The sequence below is a fragment of the Vanellus vanellus genome (assembly GCF_965231255.1).
Source record: "Vanellus vanellus genome assembly, chromosome: 4".
In the NCBI taxonomy this organism is placed as follows: domain Eukaryota; kingdom Metazoa; phylum Chordata; class Aves; order Charadriiformes; family Charadriidae; genus Vanellus; species Vanellus vanellus.
Genome location: NC_138909.1, coordinates 53,471,676 through 53,494,628, shown reverse-complemented (window position 1 = coordinate 53,494,628; position 22,953 = coordinate 53,471,676). Strand labels below are relative to the sequence as shown.

The following is a 22,953-nucleotide window of genomic DNA, read 5'->3' as shown; positions in this document are numbered from 1 at the left end:
CATTCATTCTTCTCCACTAACTGACGCAGGTACTTTAAACAGTACATAGTTTTGCAGAGAGTTGGTACTAAGTGGCATAGATAGTACCTTTTAGGTATGAGATGTTATTCCTCCAGCGCAAGCAAATAAATACATATGTTACAATACTGAGGAAAAAAAAAAAAAGCGAGGCTACGCTATTAATCTGTTCCTCAACCTGAATCTTATGAAGAATAACAGAAGTTGTCCCCTGGACTATATTTTGAGAACAGGTATTGTTTCATACCCTCCTCTATAAGAGGGGACTGAGAGCTCATTTACCTACAATGGCTGGGTACAAGCTGAGCAACTGTATTCTGTAGCAGGAGCCCACACTGGGATAGGAGCCCCAGGACCAACAAGAGGGACTTGAAGTTGTAGGTATCTCAGTGCTCTGTAGCTAACCCAATCCTTCTGCTACACCTGGGCCTCACAGGGGACATCAATCATCCATTAGACCTTCTCAAGTCCAAAGCTGAGTGTAATTACATTGTGCTTTGCAAAGCAGTCCCAAGCTCAGAGGTTGTATCACAGAAAAATATGTGTTAACAAGTAGAAGAAAGAAAAATGTGGAATGGTTCTGAAAAAGGATGTTAGTGGACTTTGAAACTGTATTGTCCTTTTAAATACATGCTGAGTGGAAGCCCTGTTTTAAAAAAAAAATAAAATATGGAAGACTGCCTTATAATTTGGGTAAGTATGGTCATTTAGAGGTAAAAAGAAAGGTTCTGTTGTCTCTATTCTGAATAAATAGCACAGTATCAGCAAAACTTGTAGAAGTGCAATATCTTTACACAGATCAAAATCCTAAATTACCATTTTTTTTCCATGCTGGGCAATACTATGCAACCTGTAAAACATTACTATATTGTTAATTATTTACATGATAGTAGCATTGAGTCTATCTCCTTATTTTCTGCACTGACATTAAATTGGAAATTTTTGTACTATCTAGTTTCTTACAAATTATCTATTGAAATAGAAGCATTACAGTAATTCACAGGATTCACCAACTTAATTCTAGCATTCAGCAGGAGTTTTTCTTGATCCAGCAGATAACAGTATTTCCCATCAGGTGAGCTGGCAAACAACTGTTCATAGAGGAATATGCTTAAGTTAAATAGCATTCACCAACCAATTCTGACCCAAGATGAAATATAGTTTAGAAGACCATTATTTTGGGGGTATGTTTCTTTCTTCCCTTCCCCCACCCAAGCAGAAAAAAGCAAGACACAAGTCTTCTGCCATACTAATGTATTCCATCTTTCAAAAAGAAAGACATGATTTTAATATTACTTAACAATATGTTAAAAAAGTAGCCAGTTAGGCTTCAGTGTTAATACAATTATACACTCTATAACAGATTTGATAGTGTGAGTACTGTTCTTTTTTAAATTTTCTCATTCTGCAAGTATTCTTACACAAGCTGGCTACAAGTCAGGAAAAAAAAAAAATCAAAACACAAATAGCGTAACTTGTACACTCTTAAACAGTAGATTGTGAAAGAACTGAGGAAATGCTTGTCCCATAAGAGCCTCTTTTTCATGAAGTCATGTCAGGAGAATTCTGGAGCAGATGAAAGCACAACTGACTAGGTCCATTCCTTTGTCAGGAGTCAGAATGACAAAACATAGCTAGATGCAGAAGTGACAGGAGCCACTGCAGATGATGCAAACTAGTATTTTGGCCTCCACCCAAGCCTAAGCAATTTAAAGTCTTTGAGGCCAAGGCATTCAGAAGGAGATGGAAAAGAGCTATTGTTCCAACTCCAACGGCATACAGCTACAATCAAGTAAGTCTCACTCACAGACTACAAGCACACAAGCTAACAAATTCAGGTAGAAAGTGGCAATTTTTCAGTCCGCAAGAATTATCAGGCCAAAGGGTTCAGTGCAGATCCACACAGCACTGGGGACAAGGCAAGGCAGCACTGGCTCAAGACCAGATAAGCTCTCAGCACAGCAGGACAGATAAGTGGAGTTGTCGTTCATTCATTCCTGCAGGGTTCCCTCCCCGTATTATGTCATTTCAATGTGCAGCAAAGGTGGCTTTTTTCAAGCTAAAATTGGACCAGTTGATGGAAAGTCTCTGCCTTGTCTGTCTGGCAGAATCCAAGCAGAATCTGAAAAGAAAAAAATGTGATAAAGTGAAATCAATATACTTAAAATCAAACCACATGTGTTACCCTCTTTTGAAGGGCAGCTCTCATTCAGAAAGACAAAACCTCTTAAAAAAAGCTACCAAAAAAAAAAAAAAATCCCTTGTTCATCATTCTAATCATAAACCAGTTACTTTAACCACCACTGCATTATCAAGAGTAAGTGAATGAAGCAGCAAAGCACACTGCATATTTAGCAGACAGAAGCTAGCTGAACTAGAAACAGAGCTGACATTGCTCTATTTACCAAAAACCTTGCAACAGTAAGAATGAGTTTTAAGTAATGTGTAAAACAGAAGCACCAATAGCATGGTACACTGCTGTTTCTCTTCTAAATAAAGCAGTTATGTTAAGAGACGAAGACCTAGGGAAAGGAAGTTTGTTTATAATACAGCAGATAAGTAGCCCACGGGCCTGGAGAAAGCACTTCTAGAACAAAAATCCAATTTGCTTTCACTGAACACAATTTATGGAAGAACTTTTGAAAAAGGCTGGCAAGTGCAGGTATTTCGGTGACAGTCCTTTACAGAGGCAAGGTATAGTTTGTTCAGGCCAAAGGCTGCATGACATCATCAAGGTAGTGCATACCCCCTCTCTGGAAGGCTATACAGCTTCTGTAACAACTGAAAGCCAAAAAAGGGGAGCAGACAGAAGGAGCAAAATAGAAAGGTACAGTAGAAGGCTAGAAGAACTAAACTTATTTTGTTCTTCCTATGCTAAAGTTAGAAGTAGCTTGCAAGATTAATTCTAAAGTCAGGGTGTAATTAATGTATCATCTATTATGCCACTACAAAGCAAGAAGAAAAGATGATGAATTAACTGTCAGTAAAAGGTATGAATTTGGTAGGCCTATTGCCATGGAGGGTTATTAAAACAAGCAATGTTGCTAGCCTTCTAAGTATTATATTAGAAATTAACAAATTATAGGTAACATATGCATTAAGGGTGTCTTCACAGCATTAGCTGTTTTTATACCCTAGAACAGCACCTATCAGGGCACTTCAGACACCTTTTCGAAACAGGGATGCATCAGAAAATTGGACGGTTACACACTTCCAAACAGATGACAGTAAAGGAGTAGATTACACCAATTACTGAATTGACTATAAAACAGGACAGTAAAAAGTTTTAACTCTTCATTTGGAATCATGTTTGACAAGTTTATCCCCAAACTTCAGCTGCACTTCCACAAATATAAGACACGACTTCACCCATCCCACTGAGAGTAGAAAATTGGTGAAAGGAACTTTTCTATTTTCTTGTGACAGATATTGCAAACTTGAATGAAGCTAAGAATATTCCATGAAATCCATAACAAAGGCTTACGCTATACCAACACTAGCACTACCTAATATATGCCACATTTCACCTATAAAACCTGCATTTCAATTAACAGAATCCTTTAATTGGCACCACTCAAAAAATAATTTTTAATAATAGAGATTAATCTTCTAGTACATTGTAAATCCACAAATCATCACAGATATATGCATTTTGTATAGTAATAAGCAGCACAAAGAAGCGGTTGTAGCCTATCCTTTGCAAGAGCCAGACATACATTACATCCCAGACACACACACTATCAAAACTATACAAATTTAGAAAAGAACTTGAAATCCATACTGAAAGCCCTTTCTTAAAAAAACCCCACCCTTTAAACAAATTACTTCAGTTGTTTTGTGAAATACCACTGTTGATTCCAAAATTATTCAATTGCAGGAAACATTTATTTGTAACATTTCAGATTTGTCTATCATGATGAAAGGTTTACTAGATCTATTCATGGGAGACTAGCACACCCAGCCGCCATTAAAGAACACTAATTTGGGTAGATACCAGTATTTTGGAAGAACACATGCTACAGTATTTAAACATCAACTGTCTGCTCGTATTTGAAAAATTCAAGGTAACTAATGTGATGTGTAAATCCCAAAAGCAACCAAAATGCACAGAAGAAAGAAGATTCACAAGCACAGATTTGTATTATTCTTTTACTGTCACTGCACTAGCATAAGCATCCCCTCTTTATTATTGGCATAAGCTAATATCCCACAGCTGTACCATCTCTACTTCACGCACAGTATAAAACTCCAAACTAATAGCTCCTGTAAACAAGGAAGAAATCATCATGAACAAACCTTTTTGAAGTATCTGTTCTGAAATTTAAAACAAAGTGTTTTTTTTTTTTTTCTTTTGTGAAACACTAATCAGTATTTAGTCTATGTGGATAATAGAAGAAATATTCATGCAAACTCTGCTCATAGAGGAAAAAAAGGTAACTGAGGATATTCTGAAAGCCTTGATGAGAACCTGGGGGGGGGGGGGGCACAGATGATTCTGGCACTCATTTCTGTATTTGTGCCACTTAGCTATGATCTGTGCCCATAAATCTACAGCTTTGGTGATCGTTACAGTATTCACAACATCATCTGTAACAGGATTTGCTATGTTACAACACAACACAACACAGGCTTTTCTGCTAGGAGATCGTTATTAAGTTGTGGGGTTTTTTTCAATTTGTTTTGGTTTTTAAGACACAGCACATGGGAAGAAGCACAACAGCTTTATGTGTAGGGATTACAGCACTTTACCTTTTAAAATACTCCACTTCCCGCTCTGTTTCATCCATTTCCACGCTGTCTAGATCAATGTCTTTGGGTAGAAACACATCATCTACAAAGGAAAACGATGATACTACGTTAGATTCCTTGCGGAGGGGAGAAAGAGAGAAGCAGCAGCTTGAAAAAGCTGCATTAAGGCTGAATTCTTACAAACTTTTTCATTAAAAAGACACTTCTTAAAAACCCTGTACTAGTAGCTCTGCTCAGTCTTTAAGAAGTTACACTGGGAACAAGGAAGAGATGAATCAATAGTAAATTTACTGATTGCATGGGTTGCAAAAGATGCCATAAGCCTAGAATACACACGAGGATGGTCAAATTATACAAAGGGCTCAACGACTCAGATAGCTAATGAATAGCATTCGACTGCCTGAAATTTGTTGGCCTTACCACTAAAAAGGTGGCTTTAGAAACATTTAAAAAATGATATTTATAAAGAAAAATATTTCAAGAATTCTGGGTTTGTAGAGCTGCTATACTCCATCTGGGACACGATCATCAGGCTGTGTCTGCAAGAATCTAAGTCATGATACTGACAACTAAATTTTTTTTTAAAAACGATTGTAAAATATTTTAATATGGCCTAAATTTAGGCCTCAGCTGTAGCAAAAAAAAAAAGTCTCTTTAAAGTCTGTTGGTATATTGTACTGTCTCAGTATATGGTTCCCTTTTGTACTTTAAAAAAAAAAAAAACAGCTTCAGAAAGTGTAAATTTTTGTAAAAACCAATTTGAGCATTTTCCTCTTAAAGTCTCCTTTCTTACTACATATATACTCCAATCTCATTTCTGAAACAGCTACAGAACCCATTCCAAAAAGGGTGAGACAAAGAAACTAACCAAAACCACTTAGTACATAACAGGACGCTAGAATCCTTGAGATTACAAGAACAAATTCTAAAGGCATTTCTGGTAGTTCATAAGTTGCACATCTTTCCTGTGCAACTTACTTCTGAAGAACCAGAAAGCCCTATAAACACGGGGCTTTCCTATACCCCTAGTTTTCTGCAGCATCTTCACAACAAGGTGTTAAAATACCATGGCAGAATAAATTTCTTTAAGAAACAGAGATCATACCAAAAGCAATAATGTTCACTGCCTTAACACTTGCTAAAAAACCCCCAAACTTTGTTACTCCCTTTTCATGTTCTTTTAGTTACCCTAACTCTAATTTTTTTTCTTAGTTCATCTTTTGTGCCTTTGCTAATTTGGTACACCAACCCTCTGTCTTTAAGAAACTACAGCTAAATGAAAAATTGTATATTACAGTATTCTTGTAGTTCTAAAGTCAGAACTACTCAAAGTGGCAACCCAGTTCCAACTCTTCAGAGAGGAGCACAATTATCTCTTTATAAACTCAGATTTTTTTCATGTTTAAACATTAGTTTTCAGAAATTGTAACTATACTTGATTTAAGCAGCAGAAAACAACGGTGAGGGGCAGGGAGGAGGAAAAGATGCAGGAAGCTACCTAAATTCTCCTGCAGTAAATACTCTCCACCACCACCCCTTCAATAGTTTCTCCTTCAAATGTCTCCAGTCTTCTCTTTCTGCTCCTAAATCTAGAATTTTGTGTTACTCCAATGGCAGGAGTACATTCTTTTTTATAAATAAAAGAAAACCAAAACTAAAGCCCAAACAAAAACCAAACACACCACAACACAGTACGCACAAGAACTAAGGTATCAGAGAAAAGGGTTCAATGCTGTATCGCTGCTTGATTGATACAGAATGGAAACATTGAACACACAAAGAGTTAAAAAGAAAGACTGGGGAGCTGACTCAACCAACCATGAAACCACCAAAAAAACCCAACACCAAAGCTGGGTTCTACATCTAGCACTTACAGCCACCAGGAATTTGGTTTACATTTTTGTAACAAAGCTTAATAAACGTAAGTATTCTGAACCATTGACAGAGATTGGCAAAGGATTAAGGTTTGGTATCTTGATGTGCTTACCAGACATAATGGCACTGAGAACAGCAATATTAAGTAATTCTGGTGAACAGACACTTAATTTGTGCACCGTTACTCCTGGATGATCCCAGGGGAATGACCGGGTGCTCCGAACAGACGTATGTCCGTACCTCAAAACTGCCACCCCAACAAACAGTCCCAGTAGGGACCAAGCATGTGCCGGAATAAACTGGTGCCCAAGAAGGGCAGTTAGATTAGGCTGCTGACAAAGCCAACCAGTTAGCACTGCACGCACTTCTCGGCTCTGTACTAGCTGTTAGACATTTTCAAGAAAACAAAAAAATATGTTGGGAAGAAAATTATGCAAGTGCAACTTGTTTGAGCCAACTTCATCTTCTATGGTTTTATTATTTCTATCAGATAAATAAATTTGTTTACTAGCACAAATTAATACTCATGTGGAGAAAATACTCAATATTATCAACTAATTAACATCCCTCTAAGTTTTCGCTCTGGCAAATAAAAAATAGTAAATTAATTCTTGCATTAACTTCACCTGTTAATATAATTAACATACAAAAGGATTATTTCCACTGAGAAAATGCATATTTATGGATGAATTATCATTCCTTGGCTGCAGAACCCCCTTATTTTCATCGCTTAAAGAGTAAGACGAACTTTAGACTATACTCTTAATGCTGTATGGAAACAACCTTGCTTTTGAAAGAAGTTCAAAGTGGATTTCAACATACTATTGAATTATTTTACATATCTATTTTAAGCAAATAGGCTTTACAGAAGAGACTGCCTTTCTTAAATGACAAAAAAACCCATAAAAATCAGCAGCACATGCTAGTTTATTTATTCTTTAAAGTATCCTACACCTCTTTACTAAAACTATATGCATCTCCTGATTGTTATAATTACAATGACTTGAGTTTTCCTCACACCAGTTTTTCCTGTCTCTAATTCACATTGGCAGTAATGACTGAAGATAAAGATTTCAAACTTCTGGAATTTTATGATAACAATAAAAAAACAACCCAAGTTCTTCAACTTTTATACACTTACCAATGGAATTGTTAACTTTGTCCCCCTTTTTCTTCTTGTTTTTCTTGTTCTTGCCTTTTGGTTGAGGAGAATCTGCAAGTATTAGCTTATTATTTTGTTGCTGTTCACTTGGTGAAGGGGATTCACTTGTTATGGGTACTTTCTCTTCCTTTACATGATTCAACTGTTTTTTGTTGTTATTGTTTAATTTCTTCTCCTCTTTTTTAGGTTCTGCAAGTGTTGGGAGCTCCGCTGCTTTTGCTTTAGATTCTATTTGGTTTCTGGTTTTAGTCTGAATCTCAGCTGCTTTGGGGGATTCAACAGGCTTTTTCACTTGTTCAGCACACGGTTTGTTTATCTGCTTTAGTTTCTGTTTGCTGTTTCCTTCTTTATGTTGATGCATAATATCAAGCAGAAAAGAGAGGGGCTCATGCTGCTTTACACTCCCCTCTTTCTGATAAAGCAGCTTTGAGTCTCTAGTGTTTACAGGATTGGATAGTTCACAGCCCGTCTCTGAAACCGGCCTCTGTTCTGTGTGATTCACATGTCTTGACAGTGAACCGGAGGTTTCTATCTTTTCTGATTGCTCAAGTGTACCATTCTGAATGTCTTCAGGTGCATTTGGGACAGATTCCTTCACTGCCTGGCAGTTTCGAGTAAGCATGTCCACCTTCTGACAGTCTTTACTTGTTCGTTCTTTCTTCTTTTTCTTTACAGCCCGCAACTGCTGAAGTTCTTGAAGCCGCTGTAATTCTTGTTTCAGCCTCTCCTCTTCTTCTTCCTCACGCCGCCTCTGCTCCTCAAGCAACTGGTGATGCTCCCTCTCCCTGGCTTCTGCTTCAAGTCGAGCTTTTTCTTCAAGCTGCGAAATAACAATAGGTTTATTGAAATTGACAAGTAGTTTGGAAATTAGAGTTTTAGGGATTAGTACTACTTTTCTCTATGAACATTATAAATCGTAGCAGAGTTACCCTGGTTCACTGTTCATGAACATTAGGAAGAGCAGTCATTAAAAACATTTTACAGCAAAACACTAAGCACATTACAACAACATCAAAAGTTGTCAAAAATAATAGGGATGGTCAAGTTTTCTGTTGTCAGCCATACATTCATTAACAACATGAAACAAAGACGCAGGGGATTTTTCCCAGCCATTACTGCAAATACCTAACTTTGCTGTGCAGCACTGATCTTGCATCATTAGCAAAATGAGAGTCGTACACTGAGAAAAATCATGTCCATTCATTTTCTTGCACATTTGGAAGTGCCTGAATGGGATTACTTTTTCAGTTATAGAAGTCATGCAAAAAGCCCTACAAAAATCTTCCGCTCCTTATGCTCAAACTGCATTGCAAAAGCAAAGTGAATTTTATTTATAAATAACTGACTAAGCCCTCAAGCTGGTGAACAGTGTTACAAAATGAACATAAAGAATATAACTTGTGAACATCAGGTCTTCGAAACCCATGGAAGCATTTAAAGAATGCAGAATTAGTGTCAGCAAGCAAATACACAAACAAGAAATATTTACAGCGCGGTCACAGAACGTACTGACCAGAATCCAGAAACAATCAGCAATCTCATTCCACCTTGAACTTTATACCTAAGGCTGATACATGAAGTGCAGTAAGAAAAGCCAATTTCCCCTGCTTGTTCAACTTAATAAACATTTCTTCTATTAAATGAGCAAATATTGTTTTAAAAAAATAAATAATTTCACTGTTACACTCTAGAGTTTTATAGGAATGTTTTTGCCAATTTCCATTTGAAAGCAACCTGTAATTTTTTCTTCCCTGCCCCCTCTCTACAGCTTGCCACTTCACTCCGGTTTGGGATAGCCCTTCATGTCATCATGTGACACAGTGCTTAACCTCTTTCAATCAGGACAGCAAGGTGCCCAGTGCAATCATTCTAAAAATATGAAATCTTGAATTTTGCACTCTCCTAAAAAGCACCAACCTTATGTTTCCTGGCTTCCTACAGAGATATTTATTGTAACCATTATCCCAATAAAGAAACACTAGGTTTTAACTTCCCCCACTTTTAAATGTCACTTCTACAAAACAAATTCTTAATACTTCTGACACTTAGAAATAGCTTTCTAAACTGTGGGAAATACCAATGTAAAGCTGACTTGCAACAAAACATGACACTGACATTGTGAGGAATCTTCCTAGTCTACTATACAACTCCTCAGGCAGCAGCAGAACAGGTAAGCTAGCCATGTATATACAAACAGGCAGTGTAATACAAACTACACAGAAAACAATTACACCATTATTATGAAGTCAGTATACAGTGGTATACCTACAGAGAGCGCACAGATTCAAAAACACGAGGTCTAGGATAAGCATACTTTTATGTCTTACCTTTCTTTGCTTATGTCTGGCTCGCTTGGCTGCCCGAGAACTGCTTACTGGTTTGGTTTCAGAGCTGTTTATAAATTGTAGCAAATCTTCCACCTTTCGGTGGTCAACAACACTTTCCCTTTCAGAAATCTGATCTGGTTTCTTCGGCTGTTCCTCTTTCCTTTTTGTTAGACGTAAACGAAGCTTTTCTCGCATCTCTGCATAATTTCTACTGGTTGGTGCAGCTGGAGGCTGAAGGACACAAGACAAAAATTTAGTGACTAAATGTAAATATTTCACTGTCCTAATACTTTTGAGATTTCTAAATTTTAGAGACATTCAAGTAACTTGGAAGGTCCAAACTTGAATATCAAACTCCTTATTGTTTGTATGTGTACATGAAGGTGTATTTAACAGGCAACGGACCCGTCAGACTTAGTGCTAGCTTGTGAACTGTATTTTCCAAATGAAAGAATGACTGATCTTGCAGAGGAACACACAGGGAGGAGACAAAGAAATGCCTTTAAAAGCAAGAAAGGAGATTTCCATATTCTCTTGTGATCGGTATACCACATTTGAAAATTTGAAAGGAGCAGACATTTGCTGCTGCTTCCATTTTCTATGAAGTCTGTTTCAGAATTTGTGCTACATGGGCCTCTGGGCTGGAACTGTGAAGGCTTGATTACCCTGCACTGAAGCGTGGCAGCATACCTCCAGCAGAGTCGCGTCAATAACTTTAACACTGCTGCAAGTTGAATCTTGCATCATGTTTCGTTTCTGTATTCCCATCCACTGCTCCTGCCTCTCAACTCCTCATTCCTCCTCCCCTCCCTGCTGCCTTAACCTCTCCCCTCCTGCACCAGATCTGGTACCCACCTGTTTGGAGCTACACCAGTTCAACTCATTAAACCAGCAAAATAAAGCCTATTAACTTAAAAATCCTGTAGTGTTCTGCCACTTCAGCAAAATGAATAAGTTACTGTGCAATCAGATGATTATCAATGACAGATCAATTATGGACATGGTAGGAACATGCAATGACCCCCTCCCTGCCCCTTTCAGCTACACAACAGAGGTTTTTACTTCACTTCAAGTCCTAAGATGAAACTGCATCTGACCAAATACATGGCAAATAAACTGAGCTTTTACTTCAAATAGGAAAAAATTGCCAGAGACTCAAATTCTACTAGTTAACTAGTTATTAAAACAGACTACACATAGGTTTATAAATGATGCCAGCAGGGAAATGAAATTTTAAGTTAAGAAAAAAATTCATGTATCTTTTAGCATCTCATTTGTGCAAATGAAAAGATATGATTTAAAGAATTTACTTGACATGTTACTGGCATAACATTAACTTTTGGATTCTTCAAACAAAGTGTTAAGTATTAAAGAACACAAGAAAAAAGATTTTGTATAACCTGCATGCTTTAGAACTTCATAGTTTCTTCAAAACACCCTTTAAATACAAATACAAGTAAGTGCCTATCAAAATGGACCAGGTAAAGAAAACTGTAATACTGAAAACAGGGAAAGTGCAGTTTGGGTTTTCCTTTTATCAAAGTATAATTTAAACTTATACGGCCTCAGTTCTAGGTAAGAACAGTTTCTTTTTTCTTTTTAAAAAAAAAAATCTTTAAAAAAAGTTAAAGTGAATTCTTAAGAGGATCGCTATTTTCACAGATGGGAGAATGGCTCATAAATTCCCATGAACATTTTAAAAAACATCCTATATTAGATGTGGTTTTACCCAAACTCATCACATTATTTATAATTACACTGCTACAGATGAGCACATGAATTCTGTAAAGTTATTTAAATGGCTCAATGCCCCTGCTTGCAGTTTCAGTCAAATGTATTATCTATTATCCAAGTCAGTTACTTCCTAAATCTTTCAGTCATTTCTATTGCTCTTGAATTACTTTAACCTGGAAAGGTTTGTTTCAGTTCTTCATTTCAAAGAAGAAAATTACTTTCTAACCATGCCCCTTTTACTACTTCTCTTGATTGAGGTCCAATGCCACCCCCTTAGTTGCTCTCTGATAAATCACATGCAATCAATTATGAGTAAGTGACAAAAAAGCCAATAAAAAAAAATTAAAATCCAACAACTTACTCCTCCATGGCCGAAGAACTCACAGTAACAGCAGTCACAGTATTTGCCTTCCTTCTGATTTGTGGATGTTGAGGTACTGGAGCTATGCTCTGAACAGCTGTCTTCATCTTGGCTCTCCTCTCCATCATACTGTTGATGATCATATGTGTTACTGTTCTCACAACGATGGCCCTCGCAATCAGGATCACTATGTGAAATTAAGAAAAAGCTTATAAAAACTCTAGGTTATAAAAAATTAGATATTTGAAGAAAACATATACAGTTAGATGTACTTCTACGAGGAACAAAGACTCTCAAACTGGGATTATCAGCCAACAGTGATGCATCAAATTCTAAAACCTTCATCCAGTAGCTTGCAAATGGAAATGCTCAAAACCAAGCAGCAAGATAAGATGGCACATGGGAAAGTGCTTTATGAAAACTTAGTGACTCACTGAATGAGCAGCCTAGAGAATGAGTTTTGGAACTGTACTTCCTGTCTTTAAACAGGTAAAATAGTTTCAGAAGTAGTGATTTTAGCTTTTTAAAACAGAATGGTTTTGAAATTGCTGCCCATGTCATCACCTGTGGTCTGAAGAGAGCTGTGCAGTTGCAAAGTACTCAACTTATTTCTAAGATCCCCTGGTTTTAGATAGATTTTCAAGCTCTTGACTTAAAAAAAAAAAAAAAAAAAAATCAAGATCAGCTAAAACCAAAGTGTTCCCATTACCCTGCTGCACCTTTATTTTCATGGGGAAATACCAGCATGTCTCTCCAGTAAGTAGGTACATAGTTTATTCCCTACAGAGATCTGCAGAACTGTGCATCCAACATATCTATTGTCCGGTTCTTCTAAAACTGATGTGATCTTGTTTCAAAAGGGAGACTACTTTTAAAAAATCCACTCATCTAGTACTAGTGTTCTTTGTTCTTATATTAGAAAGGTGAAAACAGGCCATAATCTGTCTTATCTGCAAAATATATGTGCATCTTCTTTCTAACCTCACTTCCCCCTTCCCTCCTGTCTGTGCCCGACCCCCTGCCCCCTGTAAGTTTTCAAGAATTAGTGACTGTGAAAATTGTTCAACTTCAGTATCCTAGTTAGGGAAACGGCATGGAAAACTGTGGCACATAACAGGAGATACTGCCAGTCAGTGCAAATGTTCTGACTAGTCAGTTTGAGCAGCCCTTGCATCACTGTTTCTTGCCTGTTGAGAGTTAGCATTACAGCACCCAGTGCCACATGCCGGGGTAACAGATACAATTCCATAGAAATCAAGGCTTCATTAGTTCTGTCACTCAGTCACTAGATTGAAAGACTAGAGCATAAAGCAGTGTTTCCCATTATAGTACATTACTGATAAATAGAGACTGCAATAATTGTTTCTGGGTTCTCTCCCAGTTAATTCCTTACAAAATAAAATTGCTTTATCATGTTAGCACCTGGAGATGATGATAAAAGTTGGATTTCTATTGCATTAAATAGTTTATATTCTATTCTCTCCCTGCACTAGGTAAGAAAGTTTCTTAACAAAATTTGCTATAGTTTCTCGAGCATGCAAAAACAGTTACATATTTTGTGATATCATCAAGCGAACCAGTTGATAAGAGGAAAAAGGGGCATTTTTAGAAGCACTTTAGGTATGCATTTATCTAACTCTGCCTAAATCTCACATCATCTTCTGAAAACTACTGCAGTAGCCAGGAGACTACATTCATAGCAACCACGACCACAGTCCTACAGGTCACAGAGTACTTGGAGCAATGACTCAAATGCTTTTCTGTGATGCCTGCACTCAGAGATATCAAAGAGCTGGCACCATTGTCTGTCTGTCACAATACATAACACTACCAGAAGACAGTTCCACCAAACTCCTCCCAACCTCCAAGACCTTTGAAAACCTTCAGAAATCAGAATGTCCTTCCACACTACACCCACGTTATAAATGGTGGGACTGATACCTAAGTCATAAGTGCAGTCAGGAAAATGTGGTACTATGTGGCAGGTTTCAAGATCACGTATGACCTTTTTATAGTTTGAACTAGATCTGTCTACAGACTCCTTAAGTTTTCAGAGCTTTTCATTCCTGCTTGCCATGTAAGGCCAAAATGACAGAAAACAGATACATTATACAACAGGTTTGTGTCTCAGCAGCTGTAATTACTACTACCATTGACAGAATAAGAATAAAGGTTGACTTATTCACCCCAGGTCACATCTCTAAAAGTGAGCAAACATTTGTTTTTAAGCCTCTAAACTCAGGAAGTAGATTCTGCAAAGGAAATCATATCTGCAAAGTCTCACACCCAGTTATGTACTAAGTATCAGAACTCGGTCTCATTTGCTGAGCACAGACGGCTGCTCTTTCACGCTGCAACCAGTGACAAAGGAGGAAAGGTATCTGTATTTTAATTTCCCTTCTATTGTAAAAAAGAATGACAACAATAACAAACTTACCTGCAGACACTTGGTGGGGCACTTACAGAGCTGTCTGTGGTTGAAGTAGGAGGTGCAACTGTAGTAGGACAAAGACCTGAATGAGGATCCACAAATCCAGGGGCTGTTGCAGCAGTTTTGGGGAAAGAAGGGGCAGCAAGATTTGGAAGATGTGGTGTAGAGGCTGGAGACAGTGCAGCAGGAGACAGCGAAGGAAGGGATACTAAACTGGTAGGACTATTTCGTGGTGCAACTGGTGCAGAATGTCTATGGTCCTCTTTATTAATATTGTGGAACACTTCACCTAAATGGGGGAAAAAAGAAACCACTTACAATTAAAAGTAATAAGTATTAACTACCCAAACAATCATGCAAAGTGTTGGATGTTCTCAGCTTCAGTAAAAATGGAGTAGTATTTCAACACCCTTCTATCCAGTCCCAAACTCTAACATCAAGATCTTTTACAAGAGTTCTTTAATCCAGGACTACAGAGACTACAACTCAAGAGCAGTAAGAACAGCGATGAATGAAAATCATCAAGATACATAACATTACTCAAATAAACACATATAAATCTTTATGACTAGCTAAATGTACTTGAGTCAGTTACTAAGCTGTGTGTGCGTTACAAATCCTTACCTATCGATGAAGGTCTCTTGGATGATACTTTGAATTGGTTGCTGCTTGACTGCACTGTAGTTGCTGTGCAGGAGACAGAAGAAGTGGCAGAAGAGGTTGCCATGACAACTTTATTAGCTTCCATAAAGGCATCCTGGAAATTGTACAGACATTTCTTCTTCGCAGCATTTTTTTTCTCTTTGCTGTCAGTAACTGCTGTTGCTTCACTGCTAGATGTAGCAGGAAGTGGTTCGGGTCTTATTTCTGAGAGTGCTGGTGCTAATATATCACTCCCTTCAATTGAAACACACATAGTAACTAAGAATCACAGAATTGTCTTTATGACATTTAGAATTAAACATTCAATAATTTAGATGCAGACAACCAAGGATATATTGTTAGCGTTGACTTGGTAGAATTAGTGAAGTCATGCTCCCTTCTCCCTCCCTCCCCCACCAAACAATATAGCTGCAACAAAAAGTGCTGAGAAGTCTCAGAGCAGAAGTCAAAAACCTTAAAGTTAAAATTTTAAGAAAACTACAAAATGTGTGTTAACAAGTAGCAAAGATGCTACCTTTATCCATTTATAATTTAAAAATTAAAATTGGACACCATTTTATATGTCAAGTATATAAGCTTCAATATCTGAAGTCCACGTTAGCCATGCAACTGTTATAAGTAGGAACAACATATCCTTCTATCAACATAACATCATAAATTTATCTTTATTTATTGGTAATTCCAGATAACTACAGTAACACCCTTGTGACAGACCTTCCACACAAGCTTGCCTCTAACCATCTATTGAAACAGCTACCCTTAACTACATTTGTAAATGGATGAGCTATGCTACTGGGGAAGTTTTCTGGAGGTTCTTAATGGCTTTCCTTTTAAATATCACTGTAGTAGCTTGCCACGACTTAGCAGCAGAGCAGTCTGAAAAAAAGCCAACACGTGAAACCAAGCTTCCTTTTTCATACAAGTCATAAAATAAAAAAGGTGTTTTAATATTTGCTATGATGTGAATAGAAAGATATCTATATCTGTAGATGATGTTGTTTCTCTTCTATTCTCTTTCAGTTTAACCATTAGTATTTGCAAAGGCTTCCTGGCTTAAATTAATCTATTGTTTGACTTATGCCTCTATCTTTTTGAACGACAACACAGTTATCTCTGTGCACTATAAGTAAGATGTAATACCATGTTACCAGTGCTCTTACAACCCTGCAGAAAAAGAGCAGGCCTTTGTGGCAGAAGACCAAAAGTTATTTAAGTTTCTCCTTAATTCTCATTTCTATGCAATGCTAAACTTCTGAAGACCAAATTACCTCTACAATGACAGTAGGTGAAAAACAGCGTGCTATTCTTTTGCCTTTAGCATCCTCTCCCCCAATACATAAGAATTTATTTTCAATTTTCAGCCGCACTGGAGTAGAATTAGCAGCAAATCTCTCCCAGAATCCTGTCTTATAAAACCATGATGATGAAACCTACCATTACTGGAAAAAAGTGCCACACTCAATTTCAAAACATAAGGCTTTTAACTAGTCAGTGTGAAGTAGTAACAAACCCTCACCAGGAATTGTATCAGGCAAAAATGTAGCAGGATTCCAGTTCTTGTCATTCATCATCTCTGATCCCCAAAGACTTATAAATTTAGAGCTATTCCAATCTGGAGTGCTGCCAAAACAGCTTGGATAAATATGATCTTGGAGAGATGCATTGAATACTTGATGCTTGTTTGTATGATTCTGAACTGGAGCTGGTGGCAACGCCTACAAAAATAAAGAGTATTTTCCTCATTAATATTCTGTTTGCTTACACAGTCACTCCAACAGCAATATTCAATTCACAGTGTTTCAATTGTGAAAGGCATTATAAAAAGCATAATAAACAGTATTTCCCAGAATGATAAGCCAAGTGGTTTGTTGATTTTTAATGCAGATAATATATTACACAAATTGTGCATACATGTATATATTTTATAATCACAAACACTGCTTTTAGATTCAGCTAACCAATGAATACAAAAAAGCAGTCTCCAAAAATACTTGGGTTAATATATATTGCTACGTCCTCATTTTTCATTAAAAACAGTATTTGTATGAATGTAGAACATGTTAGGAATTAGTACCTTTCAAAGCCCAAGCTGCTAATAGCAATCCTCTGTGATGTGATAATCATTACCACATAAGACAATTGTGATAAAGAGATTATAAACACTTCAGGATTGAAAATGAGCACAGTAGAAAAATAAAACAATTATTTGAAAAATGTAATTTTAAAGTTGCTTATATTCTTCCGCTTTTTTCCACGTACAAGTATTAACAGGTTCCTGACTTAAAACTTAACAGGCAAGGAATACACCCTTTTATCCTAAGAAGCAACTGGGGAAGAAAAAATGGGAACACACTTTTTCTTGTTTTACAGATGTAAGTTGTTCTGGCTCATCCCATTTCTTCTAGCTGAAATAATTTCATTGCTTTCTAAAAAGTAACTTTCTTCCAGATACCTTATCTAGGTAAGCATTATGTTCAATTATTGCTGCCTTTAAAAAAGCCAAGGAAAGCGATTTTGTTCTTACTCTTGCACTAGATTTGTTGCAGTGAAAAGCTACACAGAAGTAAACATAGGTATTAAAAATATCAGCTGAGTCCAACAATACTTCTGACATGAAAGTCTAAACATTCATGGCCAAGCAAGCTACTTATACACCCAGTCTATTTTTTCTGTACAGAAAGACTTTCATTATCTGACTAATGGTGAAGGTGGGAGGGGCTGGAATACTGGAATATCCTGCATAAAAGAAAACTCATATACATGGGTACAGAGAAACACTTCACAGGGCAGAACATATGATGAACCAAGCCTGATCCAGCCGGGCTTATTAGCTCATTCACTACCAGCTCTGCTGAATTCAGCTGACTCTTCAAAGGCAAAAGCTCCCTAACGCTTCAGCTTCTACATACGTCTTTTTAGCTCCAGCACAACATAAATACAGGGAGCCCAGCTGGTTCAGGTGCTATGCCAGAGCTAATAGATCTGGCCTGCATTACAAAGCCATTCAGTGCTAGCAGCCTGCTACTCTGCATGCGGCTTCTGGTGCAGCCTTGACAGTGAGTGCGCTGCAGATGTTCCACTACACAAAGGTCTTCCTGAAAGGAAAGACAGCAGAAATAAGGGATGGGAGCTTGAGTAGATGGATGGGGACTTGAATAGACTGCTATAAGGGATGTAAAAAGAGCTCTGGAAGGATGGCAGAAGGTAGGGTACAACAATTAGAAGAACAGCAGTGGGCCGTTGAGAAATGGCAGGCTGGCACACTGCAGTTAAGGAACTGGTGCACTGCAACAAAGATAAAGAAGGGACACCAATAAGTCAGGAAAAAACAAAAAGTGGATGTTAAGGACAGTAAGAGTAAGTAATAGTCACCCTAATGAACTAGCTTACTGTCCTTGCAACCACAGGATCATGGGACCAGATGAAAGGGAGATAACAGGAACATGTACCTAATGACAAAGGCTTTGCCCCTTTCAGTAGCACCCACAGTTCGACCGATTTAAATACTGTGTAACAACACCACATCAAAAGTAATTCTTGCTTTTGAGTCATACTTCTGAAAAGCAGTCACCTGGTCCAAATCCTTGTTCTGCACCTTTCTCTTGTTTATTATTTACAAGTTTCGGGTCAAAAGAGTTTTGCAGAACCTGCAAAAAAGCAAGTTCTCTCAAAGCACAAAACCACTAGACCAATAGACTCCTATGCCTCAATCATCTCAAAAAATATTACATCACTAATATTTTGAACTAGAAACCTCAGGATATTATTGCCAAAATGGAATATTAAATTTTGACCTTCAATACATAGGAAATGAAGATTTAATGAGTCCTATCGCACTGACTGAAGTCCCATTACTGTTTCCACCACTGAAGACTCATTTGACTCCTCATTCTTTCTAATCATGGTAAAGAAATTATCAGTCTTCCTGATGAAAGCTACCCTTAGCCCTGCTGTATGAACCTTCCACCAGTTCTGAGTCTGTCCTATTCCTACCCCTCACTATTCCCTCCAAAAGGACTACTATAAATAGAGCACAATTTAAAGCAACTTTCATGGCTTCATTGATACTCAGTCATGCTGATTTATACAGGTGTAGAGTGTTCTTCCTAGCACCAGGATGCATCCATCTCCTTCATCAGGCTTACCTTATTGTGTGTAAAGGGAGAAGCTGTATACAAGGTGGGATGGATAAGCGGACGAGGCAGATGGGGAATTGTATGCAATGGTATATGTCCATGGATGTGAGGATAAAGATGAAGTGCAGGATGTGCAGGTTTTTCAGGATTCATAAACTGGTGGCCAGCAGGCAGGCGTCCAGTTGCAAGTGCGGAGGCTGTTAGACCTGAGGCTTCTTGTTTACAAACGTGACATTCACAAGCATTTGGACCTTGGTCAGCCTGTAAGAAAAAAAAAAAATTTCAATCTACTACAATAAAAATCAGGTATTTCCCCCATACTTTTTTCTTAGTAATTATTAGCAGGGAGGGAGCTGGCAGATGTTATTGTGAAGCTGCTCTCCATCTTTGAAATGTCATGGAGAACAGGAGAGGTGCCTGAGGACTGGAGGAAAGCTAATGTCATGCCAGTCTTCAGAAAGAGCAAGAAGGATGACCCAGGAAACTACAGACCAGTCAGCCTCACCTCTACCCCTGGGAAAGGTGATGGAACAGCTCATCTTGGATGTCATCTCTAAGCACGTAGAGGAAGAGAAGGTTATTGGGAGTAGTCAACATGGATTCACCAAGGGGAAAATCATGCTTGACCAATCTGATAGCCTCCTACGATGGCATGACTGACTGGGTCGATAAGGGGAGAGTAGTGGACATTGTTTACCTTGACTTCAGCAAGGCTTTTGACACTGTCTCCCATAACATCTTCATAGGTAAGCTTGGGAAGTGTGGGTTAGATGAGTAGACAGTGAGGTGGATTGAGAACTGGCTGAATGGTAGAGCTCAGAAGGTTGTGATCAGTGGCACAGAGTCCAGTTGGAGGCCTCTAACTCCAGGGGTCAGTACTGGGTCCAGTCTTGTTCAACATATTCATCAGCGACCTGGATGAGGGGACAGAGTGTACCCTCAGCAAGTTTGCTGATGACACAAAACTGGGAGGAGTTGCCAACACACCAGAATGCTGTGCCACCATTCAGCGAGGCCTGAACACGCAAGAGTATTGGGCAGAGAGGAACCTTATAAAGTTCAACAAGGGCAAGTGTAGGGTATTGCCCCTAGGGAGGAATAACCCCATGCACCAGTGCAGGTTAGGGGTTGACCTGCTGGAAAGCAGCTCTGCAGAGAGGGACCTAGGAGTCCTGGTGGACAACAAGTTGACCACGAGCCAGCAATGTGCCCTGGTGGCAAAGAAGGCCAATGGTATCCTGGGGTGCAATAAAAAGAACATAGCCAGCAGGTCGAGGCAGGTCATCACTCCCCTCTACTCTGCCCAGGTGAGGCCACATCTGGAATACTGTGTCCTGTGTCCAGTTGTAGGCTCCACAGTTCAAGAAAGTCAGGGAACTGCTGGACAGAATCCAGCAGAGGGCTACATAGGTGATCGAGGGAATGGAGCACCTCTTTTATGAGGAAAGGCTGAGAGATCTGGGTCTGTTTAGCCTGGAGAAGAGAAGACTGAAAGGGGATCTTATCAATGCTTATACATATCTAAAGGGCAAGTGTCAAGAGGATGGGGCCCGACTCTTTTCAGTGGTGCTCAGCAACAGGACAAGGGGCAACAGGCACAAGCTGGAACACAGGAAATTCCATCTCAACATGAGGAAAAACTTTGACTTTGAGGGTGGCAGAGCACTGGAACAGGCTGCCCAGAGAGGCTGTGGAGTCGCCTTCTCTGGAGATATTCAAAACCCAGCCAGATGCATTCCTGTCCTACCTGCTCTAGGTGAACCTACTTTGGCAGGGTGTTGGACCAGATGATCTCCAAAGGTCCCTTCCAACCCCTATCATTCTGTGATTAATACACATACATCAACCAATATTTTCAGGGCATCTAAAGAATTCTTTCATCTAATACCAATGGAAAAAAAAACTCATAGTGAAGTAAAAGCACTAGTGAAGGATCTTTATCTTAGTTAAGAAAAGAATGCTGAAAAAATTGACAGCATGTCATACTACACAGATTCTCAATGTCCACTATCAGGGACAACAAGCGAGATACTGTTACAGATAATCAAGAACAGAGGAATAAGAACCTTGACAGCATTTGATCACTGCTAGGCAATTAATTACCTAAAAAAAATAATCAAACCGGATTATTATTTTCCACAATTTTCCAAGCATGTGGAAAAAAAAGTATGTGTAGAAAGTAGTAATAAGTGTTGAATAGCTGACAGAGTTGGAAGTAGTCCTGAGCTGCATTAGGCAGAGCACTACCAGCATGTCAGGGGAGGTGATCCTTCCCCTCTGCTCAACACTGGTGAGACACATCCAGAGTGCTGTGTCCAGCGCTGGGTCCCCCAGTAAGAGACATGGATATATTGGAGTGGGTCCAGTGGACGACCACAAAGATGAATTAGGCCTTGGAGCATCTGTCATACAAGGAGAGGCTGACAGAGCTAGGACTGTTCAGTCTCAAGAGAGAAGACTCAGGGAGATCTTATCAGTGTGTGTTCCCTGACTAGGTAAGGAAGGAGAATAAAGAGGACAGTCTGACTCCTCCCAGCGGTATCCCACGAAAAGACAAGAGGAAATGGGCAGAGACTGAAACATAGGAATTCCACTCAAGCTTAAAGCGTTTGTTTATTTGTGAGAGTGGCTGAACACTGGAACATGTTACCCATAGCAGTTCTGGAGCCGCCACCCTTGGTGACGCTCAAAACCTGACTGGACGCAGTGCTGAGCAACCTTCTCTAGATGACCTTGCCTTGAGCAGGAAGGCTGGACTAGACTATCTGCAGATGTACCTTCCAACCTCAATTATTCTGTGATTGCGTGAAGCAGACATTTCTCACGAAAAATTTCATAATCATCTCAACCATGAGAAATCCACGCCTTATTAGATCCTTCTACCGATCTCAAGGTATCGTTAGCCTCTGTTGTCTCAAAAGGATTGAAGACTTTGGAAGAAAAGCAGCCCAGGAAAGAGCAGCTCCATTTCCCCTCTCTCAACTCAGTACTTTATCCTACCACTGCCATCTGACATTTCACTGGAAGATAATTTTACCAGAAGCAATACCAGGAACACTTCCCGATTGCTATTTCTTCCCAGCAATGCGGCAGTATGCATTTTTTTTCAAAAAGCAACATTAGCTAACTTAGCTTTCTAGAAAAGAATCGACAGGTGGTATTCTTCTTCAATATGCCTTCCTCTCAGAAACAAATAACTTCATTATGACTTAAAAGTCTTACAGTCTTTGACACAACATAGATTTCAACAACCAAAGATTTCATAAACCAAATACAATGATTGAATTACTTAGGTGCATAGATGGGAAGAGAAAAACTTCCTCATAAAAAAAATTAGTACTATCAAGAAACCAGTGCTAATCTATTAACAAATGAAAATGGAAAAAAGATGTCAAACAGTATAGTGAGATTCAAAATCCAATTTGACCTATGTCTGGGTACTAAGCATGAAAAGAAACCCAAAGAGGAATAAAGATACAGAGTAAGTGAGCAACCCC

At 38.6% G+C, this 22,953-nt stretch overlaps 1 protein-coding gene across 1 annotated transcript in view; it reads right to left on the bottom strand.

Moving 5' to 3' along the window:
• Window positions 1–1,266: 1,266 nt before the first annotated feature.
• Window positions 1,267–22,953, bottom strand: part of FAM193A (family with sequence similarity 193 member A) — an 81,185-nt gene continuing 59,498 nt past the window's right edge. Inside the window, exons 14-22 of the mRNA XM_082482093.1 lie at window positions 19,466–19,717; window positions 16,837–17,035; window positions 15,282–15,554; window positions 14,664–14,946; window positions 12,227–12,413; window positions 10,132–10,362; window positions 7,784–8,624; window positions 4,768–4,849; window positions 1,267–2,140 (exon numbers count right to left, since the gene is read on the bottom strand). Of these exons, the coding sequence (XP_082338219.1) occupies window positions 2,047–2,140; window positions 4,768–4,849; window positions 7,784–8,624; window positions 10,132–10,362; window positions 12,227–12,413; window positions 14,664–14,946; window positions 15,282–15,554; window positions 16,837–17,035; window positions 19,466–19,717 (2,442 nt within the window). The 3' untranslated portion in view covers window positions 1,267–2,046. The remainder of the gene's footprint in view (window positions 2,141–4,767; window positions 4,850–7,783; window positions 8,625–10,131; window positions 10,363–12,226; window positions 12,414–14,663; window positions 14,947–15,281; window positions 15,555–16,836; window positions 17,036–19,465; window positions 19,718–22,953) is intronic.